Source organism: Mustelus asterias, chromosome 1 (assembly GCF_964213995.1).
Source record: "Mustelus asterias chromosome 1, sMusAst1.hap1.1, whole genome shotgun sequence".
NCBI lineage: Eukaryota > Metazoa > Chordata > Chondrichthyes > Carcharhiniformes > Triakidae > Mustelus > Mustelus asterias.
This window is the reverse complement of record NC_135801.1, coordinates 115,108,344-115,118,347: the sequence shown is the minus strand read 5'-3', so window position 1 is coordinate 115,118,347 and position 10,004 is coordinate 115,108,344. Positions and strand designations below refer to the sequence as shown.

At 40.2% G+C, this 10,004-nt stretch overlaps 1 protein-coding gene across 1 annotated transcript; it reads right to left on the bottom strand.

Moving 5' to 3' along the window:
• Window positions 1-2,859: 2,859 nt before the first annotated feature.
• Window positions 2,860-6,782, bottom strand: LOC144498873 (pancreas/duodenum homeobox protein 1-like). The gene is made up of 2 exons (XM_078220727.1): window positions 6,443-6,782; window positions 2,860-3,239 (listed from the first exon to the last, which is right to left on the bottom strand). The coding sequence occupies exons 1-2, from the start codon at window positions 6,780-6,782 to the stop codon at window positions 2,860-2,862; spliced, it is 720 nt and encodes a 239-aa protein (XP_078076853.1).
• Between the last annotated feature and the right edge of the window lie 3,222 nt (window positions 6,783-10,004).

Below are 10,004 nucleotides of genomic sequence, written 5' to 3'. Positions count from 1 at the left end.
CTCCTCTTGGAGACAATCCGACAATTTCTACTGAAAGTGTGTGGGAGTACACTCTGGTATGGATTGTACTGGTGTCGAGGTTTCCAAATGTTGCAGTAATGGGAGTGTGCAAACATCAAGCTAACGTTTACAGCAAACATAAAATAACCAAAAGGGGAGAAAGCATGGCTCCCGAAATCCCTTGATGTTAAAATCAACCCCAACATTTACTCAGTCGAATGTTTTAAATCCAACTCAGCGACGGAAAAGGTCAAGAAAAAATCTCTAGATGTCCAAATCCACACTTCCAGGTAGGGTGAAAAGGTTATTGATCGATTTTCTCACAGGCATATCAATGCAATTAATAACTGCAAGAGTAACAGATTACAACCGAGGTATCTGAAATCCTAAAGGTTAGTTTCGATTAGTAGCCAGTGCTCGGGGATCCAGTGGGAAGATTATCAGCCTTTGTGATTATCACTTTACATGGGCTATCGTTAAAGTATTAAGTGGGATTGAATGAAGCCTTAACCGCCACGTCTGTGTCTCAAGAGGGCCATTCTTCAAACTCTTGGGATTGTTTCTAGCTGGATTGGGTTCAGGAGTATGGCAGGATATTTATTTTTATAATTAGTTATTTCCGTGGTAGCAATTCGCTCCCCTCGAAGAGAAAGGAAGAAAAAATAGTGCTGGTACCAAGTGCTCGCCTAGATACAGTGATTGGAGTGACTCACATCCTCTGGTAAGGTGCTTTACCTTTCCCGCAGACACCTCGCTGTGTAACCCAGTAACATGAAATCATTGAATTGAAGTGACAAAGAATAAATCAGAAAATCAGCGTGTTATTTATTGCGAGATTAGAACGCCCATCAACACTTCTCTCACGGAGTTCCTTCAAGTATGGAAACAGGATGCACTTCTACGTCCCAGTTTCTTACACTAACGAAACTGTTGTAATTCATAGGCAGTCATTATGGTATAAACTCTGATTGTAATTAATTCATCAGAGTCTTCCAGTCACTGAGTGAAGTTCCTGCCCATCCAACTCTCCAAGAAGCATGTTTATGCGCCCATTCGAAACTAGACAAATGTTATGAATATTTTAAAGAAACATCCTAATATTGCTTAATTCGCATTTCATGTTAAAGTCGGTAACAAGCGTCGTGCAGGACAATATAGGAACATCATGTGCCTGTCATTCATATCACTCGCGGTTAACATCAATCCTGTTTAACTGTGGGTATTCAGTACAGATCTTAGGATATTGCTTGCATTGTACAATGTGAAATGTCGAGAATTGATAACTTTTTATCCTCTATCGTAATGTCGCATTACATTATTATTTCTGATATTTTCAATTCCTGATATGCAAAATTATGAATTGGTATCGCTCATGCAATAAGGCCCAAACGTTTATTATTTTTAACGAAATGCATTTACTTACTAACGTAAAGTGTGTTTTGCGAATTACTCATGTGCTTGAATGGCGACATGATTTGTTAGATTCAATGTTTTAATCGTTTAATGGACTGATAGGAAATGGTGCCTTGAGCGGTGAGTGGCTCCAGGTGATGTGGACATTGAATTGGATCTGATTCCTACCGCTTCCAATCCGCACATGGTAAAATCCGAAATGACATCTGTATTGTTATCCTTCGGACCCTTTCCCTTCTTAAAAGTCGTACCGTCATTTTCATTCAATAAAATTCATGTTAATTATATTAAAGCATTATATCTGTTCGTCGGGTAAGCGTTTCACACTGTGTGCTTTCGCGCACCATGAAGCTATTTGAAATTAAATGAAAATATTTGCTACTTTTATAATCAGTGGTAAAATTATAGTTTATAGTCAAAAGTTATAAGGAATGTGACCGAATAAAATGGCGTTATATAGCGAATGCCTAGTCTGGAATGCTCACAAATGATTAATTATTAGTAATTTTACTGGTTTCACAACAGACCCGCGCCTAGTGTTCCCCAACATTTCATTGCGTTGCAGATTTCAGTCCAATTAGACAAATTTTCTTGTGATTTCTACCCGCTTGTTGTCTGCATGAGCGCACTAAGGTGTGCGTATATTATTTGAATACTCTAATCCAATTCTCTTCACTCTTGTATTAAAGCAGCCACGATAATCAAGGACGCCAGACATTCTCTCTTCCACCTTCTTCCGTCGAGAAAAAGATACAAAAGTCTGAGATCACGTGCCAACCGACTCAAGAACAACTTTTTCCCTGCTGCCATCAGACTTTTGAACGGACCTACCACATATTAAGTTGATCTTTCTCTACACCCTTGCTATGACTGTAACACTATATTCTGCACCCTCTCCTTTCCTTCTCGCCTATGTATTTTATGAACGGTATTTTATGTATAGCGCACAAGAAACAATACTTTTTACTGTATCCCAATATATATGACAATAATAAATCAAATCAAATCAAGTGAAAACTCCATTTGTGTCCTCTTAGTTGTTTGAGCATAATGAGAAAATAAAATGCAAGATCCAGGAATTATTAACAATTTATTCCTGATTGTATACATCTATTAGCATTGCTTCTGGGTTAGAGGACTGTCCTGTTGAGTGAATGAACGGAAATAATCTCTTCACTCAGTTATTTAAATAAATCGCATTCTAGAGTCAAAAAATTATTTTGTTTTTTTTTACAATATATTAAATATTTAAGTGAAAATGATTGCGGGTTTGTTCCACAGATTATTAAAATGTGCTACAACATTTACCTGCGTAACCACCTTCTCAAGGGCAATTAGGTATGGACAACAAATGTTGGCCTAGCCAGCGACGCCCACATCTTGAGAAATAATTTTTAAAAAATCAATGATTGACATATTTCTGAGGGAACATGTTAAGTTTATATTCTATGAGCTGAGTAGAAGTTCAATATCGCTGTTGATTCCAGTCACAGAAAAATCACTGTCCGTGTTTTTAAAGGAAGCCCCAGATTGACTCCCTACCGTAGCTTCTCCCGAAGACTTCTCGCCTAGCGCCGCTTCGGGTTTGCTGCAATTTGTCTTGGTTTGTCTCTTCGCTTCCTCTTTCTTCCATTTCATCCTTCTGTTTTGGAACCAGATTTTGATGTGCCTTTCGGTAAGGCTCAGCATTGCTGCTAGTTCAATGCGCCGGGGTCTGGAGATGTACTTGTTAAAATGGAACTCCTTCTCCAGTTCCAGCAACTGCCCTCTGGTGTAGGCCGTCCGGGTCCGTTTGCTTTCATCGGCGTCCATCGTGAAGTTGTTTCCTAGCAGAAAACCAGATGCGTGATCTTTACTCGTTCATTAATCGCAAACGACACACAAACTAAGGAAATGTGCTGATAGAGGAACTTGTAATTTCAGCCCTCTAGGTCAGGATATGAGGGCCCTTTTAAAATAGAAAAAGATGTATTTTGAAAAAACTATTTCATATTGTTCGTGACGGTTACAGTAACAATAGTTTTTTAAGCAACGTATTTTAGGACGGCGTGATGGGTTGACATTCAGTTTGGGGAAGTGGCCTATGTACAGTTGGGAACAAATGTCACAGCATTACAAAATTACAGGATAACGACAGAGGTGAAATATCACATCTACCTTTTTTAAAAAATGCATATCGTAAGTATCCGAGGCGGCCTATTCCTTTCTAAGGGCCTTTCTTCTCTACAATATTAGTACTTTGCGAAGGTAACAACAAGACTACTAAGGAAGATAATTCCCTTTGTGTTCTGGTCCATTTTGTGAAGGAATGTATTGAATTTGGGGGCTTTTTATGCACACATATCTACAATTCTCTGAAACTCCCATGTCCCCATGAACGTCTGAAAGCAATTATACTTTTTTTATGACAGATTGTACAGCGGGCATCATGTGTGTCGTTAAACTCCTTAATTAATTAGCCTAATATCAGAATTACAATTGAGAATCGAATTTTACAGAGGAAAAGCTAACAGTGTACCAGTGGCTGGAGTGAACATGCCCTGTTACCTTTCGTCATAAAGACTTGCTTTTTAAAAAAACTCCTTGTGCATAACTAAATTAACACAGGATTTTAACAGAGTCTAAAACGTAATCTGATCAAATATTAAATGTATTGGTTTATGTACCATTAACTTCTTCTGTATCTGAATATTGACGACGACTGAAAAATAATTTTGTAACAAACACGGGGGGGGGGGGGGGGGAATTATCGGCTGCATTTCTCCAAGGAAGAGCATTACAGTGTCAAGTAAAAAATACAGACATTACAATACAAATATCTTCCTTTATAACGAGCCACATTCTCTCCTCGGTTAGATATCGGTGTTCTGGTCAAATCATTTCCTCTCATTCTGAGCTACCAAGCTCATTTTAGTACATGTGAATCTCGCCTTCCATAAATGTATCTGTAAGGGCCTTGTGATTAAGATTACACATTTGCACAGAAGCTTTTTGACTGTTCGGCATGAGTGTGTCTTTTATCGTGGCGGTGTATTGAAAGCTGCTGGGTTATTCCGAAAGCAGATTAAGGGCCAATTATCCCTTGTCTGGGAATGCAGGTGTATTTGTACTGTAATATCTGTATTTTCTACTTGGCATTGTAATGATCTTTCTTGGGGAAATGCAGCCGATAATTCCCCCCCCCCCCCCCCCCCCGTGTTTGTTACAAAATTATTCTGCCAGGCAGTACGATAATAATGGATAAAAGCAAATTGCTGTGGATGCTCGAATCTGAAACCAAAAGAGAAAATGCTGGAAAATTTCAGCAGGTCTGGCAGCATTTGTAAAGGGAGAAAATAGCTGACGTTTCGAGTCCAGATGACCCTTTGTCAAAGCTCAGAATAATAATGGGCTCAGAATAATAATGGAACAACTCCCAATCTTAAATACCTTAATGTTTGAAGGGAATTTGGTGATATATTGATTTGTAAGAGAAAAAGACTGATGATCTAAGATTTAAGTTTGAAAGTTAACTTGTAGAAATAATGTTATGATATTCACTATGGAATCTGGAGAAAGGTTATTACCCACAACGCTGTTTCCAATCGTCTGCCAGGTAAATGAACGTGGACAAACACAGATACGATCTATGTACTGTTGAATTCAGTGTGGGTCTGTATCTATCTAGTACTGCCAGTTTCAACCAAAATGGCCCTTTCTTCTATTGGTACACAAATCTGCTGTATTAACTTTTTATGAATTCCTTTGCAACCCGCACACCGACATTCCACACTTACACAATAGGCCCAAACCTATTTTTCTCATCCTTATTGCACTTTTTGGTATGATATTGTTGCGATAAAGGTGTTAATGTGCTTCAGTATTCACTAAATATTATCATTCCGCGAGAACAGATGGCTAAGCCTTAAAGTTCTCAACTAGTACTTAGCACTTTTAAAATAATATGCCGCAGCAGGACCATTTGAGAGGCTATCTCATAAAAATGCTAGCCAGACCTGATCAATGGGTTTTATCCTTATATGTCATGTCCATAACGAACATTTCTACAATTACACACATCCGAACGCCCGGAAATACTTGATAGAAAGGCGCCGATTAGTAAAATTTAGCACTAAGAGAATCAGCAAAAATACGGATGAGAAATTACGGAAGAGAGCGGCCTCCGGGCCCTCTCCTCACGCCTCAGTTCCACAGACTCAATACAATTGGCAATATTGTGGATTCTACCCACTCTAATCGGGGCGGGAGGTGAGGGTGAACAATTAAAGAAGATAGCACTGTGACATTATTCCAGCCCAATCGATTATTTCCCCCCCCTGTCATGTTTCCCTTAGTCCCCACCTGCACAGCAACCATCAGACTCAACAAGGTAAGCAAATCAAGTATGTACGCAGCGAATTGGCTCGGTTGGTGGAAAGCGTGTGATGTCGGTGTATTTTTTCTTCAGTCGTTTCCTATCGTGAATTAATTTTGGTATTAACAATAAGAGCAACAGAAAGTGAAACGGTTCATTGATTTGTAATTGTTTTCAGTTGTGAATTCTATTCTACTTTGTGTCTTAAGGTAAAAATGTAATCTGGGCAGGTATTTACATGTACATAATATGTGCTCTGGTATTTATGTATCGGGGTACTTGTCCATAAACACACACATACAATGTTTTTTTAAACGTAGATATAGATTTAGTTGCATAGTAAATATTATTTTATATCTGAAAAGGTGCTGGATAAAGATCCAAAGATCCAAAGATGTGCGGGTTAGGTTGATTGGCCGTGCTAAAATTGCCCCTTAGTGTCCTGAGATGCGTAGGTTAGAGGGATTAGCGGGTAAATATGTAGGGATATGGGAGTAGGGCCTGGGTGGGATTGTGGTCGGTGCAGACTCGATGGGCCAAATGGCCTCTTTCTGCACTGTAGGGTTTCTATGATTCTATGATAAGGGCCATTAAAAGTATGTTCGTTCCAGTTCGTATTTATCATTAAACTCAAGCAAAGGCTAAACTTATTAATCGATTAGCTTGTGGCCGTACCTTCCCACTGATTTCTCCAAGTGTAAGTGTGTGATTTTGTGTTCTTCATCCAGGGGAACGGGTAGCGGCCCTGAGGCTGGAGGTTATCGCCGTGCCCTGTGTTGAAGTAGTTGGGCTGGCAAATGTAGCCGGACTTTGGGTCTGTAGTACCGTCGTAGTGAGTGAAATCCGTCATGTTATGCTGGTTCAAATCCCCGAAGCAGGATCTCAGGAGAGAGGGCTGCGGAGTCCTGGCGTAGATGCAGGCAGGTGGACTCTGAACATATTCTGGGCTCTGGTACCGGCACGCACTCTCAAGGTAGTCCACCTCTCCGTCCATAACTGAAATGAGATCTGGCATCAACGGAGGTCTTCTGTCAACGCTTCTACAAACTGTGAAATGCCCAGTTTCACATGGAATGAACGCTGACACCTGATCTGTGACTCCTCACCTGTTACTTTATCATGTGATTACTTTTGAGTCACTGATTGGTAGACAGCAAAGAGGCGTTTTCCTTCATAAAATCTCTTCTAATACATCAAGCTGTGAGCCACAGTAAAATACTACCGCAGTGTGTAGTGCGAGAAATGTAGTCTTTAAAAGTTCACATTTATTCGTTTGATTATATCATAACAGGCCAAACATAGAAGAGTAAGTTGTGATAACAGACTGCAAGTTCCACCAGACTTCATTGCGCAAAAAGGAGTTTGGAAAAGTAATTACACTATTTCTATGAACTATGGACCAACTTATTGATTACTTGATTACTAAAATCAAGTAAGAAGTAATACAAATGCAAATATACTTTGACAAAATGACTGATGATTGAGACATTTGTGGACGCATGTATGTGAATATCAAATAGATTTGAAATATCTTAAAATCAGCTACAAAAGTTCTTCCAACTCAGTAAAATGTAGTCACATAGTATCCATACACATACAAAAATATATGTGCGGCGCGGAATGCGAAGTACTTTTTACAACCAAAATAGGACTATCGAATGTTTTAGCCTCATGTGCAGGACATTTTTCCTGAGTTGGCTCGGCCGTAAATCACTCAATATTCAATACACGATTCCTCATTATTGTAATGAATCAATTGCTTCTTCCAATCTCTCTACACCGCTGCCATTATAAAAATTCGGATTAAATCTACTTTTGTACTTCTTTGCCTCCGATCGTCCTTCACAGTCTTTTTTTAAATAACAGAAAATATCTGTTTAGCGCAGGTTTGAAACTTGGAAGTTAAAATTGAGAGCTTCAGGTCTTCGGTAAAATATGAAGAATCATTCAAATAAAAGAATACTTTCAAAGTGCTGTTGTAAAGTGAATGGATAAAGTGTATGTAAGACAATTTATTGCAACGAGTTAATATTTTTCCAGGTTTTGCAATGATTTCAAGCAGGGATGCTGCGAGGCCGGCAAGTAATTTCAACTGCTGCTGGTAGATTTAGATTTCCTAGACTGAATAGCTACTGACAAGAAGACCAACAATAGTCTAGAAACAGTTTTGCAGCATGGGTCTTGTGCTAGTTGTTGATTTACGACAGGAATTCGTATTTTTTTGTTGGCGATGTCTGTTCAACACAGAAGGTTGCCCCCACCCCACTCCATAAGATTGTGAAGTAGCAGCCTTAATCAAATCTTAATTATTCCTGCTGTCATTCACCGTTAGATAAAGAACAAGGATCTGGTTGAAGTAAAACTGAGTCTCAGGTATTCTGCCTCCGTGGTGAGGATATTGATTTTTCTCTTTGTTTATTATGTAGCCTATGCACACAGTTGAAATAAATGACCTTTTCACCTGGTATCAGGTACCAAAATACAGGTTGGCTTGGAGACCAGAGTATGGGAAGCTGATCTTGAACAAAGATTAATAAGCAAGGCGATGTTCAATCCTTTTGCTTTTGTATCGACACTCATCTCTGCCTGCGACTGCACCGTGTCTCAACAGCCCTTATGAAGCCTGTAGATTTTCTAATGTCGCTTCAAGAATGTGTGGCTGTGGATACGTCGGAACTCCAAAACGTGGTATCACACCATGGAATATATAACACAATGGCGAATAGCTTCACAGCAGACAAGTGAAGGTTTAATTGATTTTATTTATTATAAAATGTCTTGAAATTAAAAGCTTTCCAAAAGCATTTACCATTTCAAATATTGATTGAGTGTACCACAGCAAATTTCTTTCCATGGAAGTGCATCCGCTCTACTATTGGTCAGTGTGAATCAAACTAATCAAAGGGGAATGGTTTTCCTGTGAAACTTTACTTTTTAAAGGCTCCACAATGTATTGTCAACCTTTTGTTTGAAATCATATGGAAAAAAGAAACTGATATTGATAACAATAACTCGAGGACAGACACACCGTGAACTGATAAACGAAGATCTTTGTGCAATCACTGTTTTGAATTCTTGACATAAATACAATGAAACGGTAGATGCTTTCGTCAGCCATCTTCTCTCAGTGGCCAAAATGACAACCGAGAATACTTTCTCAGGGAAGCCTGACCTCTAAATACGTCTAAGATATGTGCTCAATGAGATTTAAATCAAGCTCATCAATCCTGGGCAATCCGAGGACAGACTGTTTCCCAGTTGCTGCACTGACAGTACACTGCTCCAGGCTGGGAGATCCATTCCACTGCGCATGCTCAAACATGGCTTCAGATTTCTGCTGACAGAATGACAACCTTGGGAAGCCATGATGTGGAGATGCCGGCGTTGGACTGGGGTAAGCACAGTAAGAAGTCTCACAACACCAGGTTAAAGTCCAACAGGTTTATTTGGCAGCACTAGCTTTCGGAGCCTCAAGCTCCTTCATCAGGCGCGTCAGGACTTGTGTTCACAAACAGGGCATATAAAGACACAAACTCAATTTACAAGATAATGGTTGGAATGCGAGTCTTTACAGGTAATCAAGTCTTAAAGGTACAGACAATGTGAGTGGAGAGGGGGCCAAGCACAGGTTAAAGAGATGTGTCTTATCTCCAGTCAGGACAGTTAGTGAGATTTTGTAAGCCCAGGCAAGTCGTGGGGGTTACAGATAGTGTGACATGAACCCAAGAACCCGGTTGAGGCCATCCTCATGTGTGCGGAACTTGGCTATCAGTTTCTGCTCAGCGATTCTACGTTGTCGCGTGTCGTGAAGGCCGCCTTGGAGAATGCTTACCCGAAGATCAGAAGCTGAATGCCCGTGACTGCTGAAGTGTTCCCCAACTGGAAGGGAACACTCCTGCCTGGTGATTGTCGAGTGGTGTTCATTCATTCGTTGTTGTAGCGTCTGCATGGTCTCCCCAATGTACCATACCTCGGGACATCCTTTCCTGCAGCGTATCAGGTTGACAACGTTGGCAGAGTCACAAGAGTATGTACCGTGTACCTGGTGGATGGTGTTCTCACGTGAGATGATGGCATCTGTGTCGATGATCCGGCATGTCTTGCAGAGGTTGCTGTGGCAGGGTTGTGTGATGTCGTGGTCACTGTTCTCCTGAAGGCTGTGTAGTTTGCTGCGAACAATGGTCTGTTTGAAATTGTGCGGTTGTTTGAAGGCAAGAAGTGGGGGTGTGGGGATGGC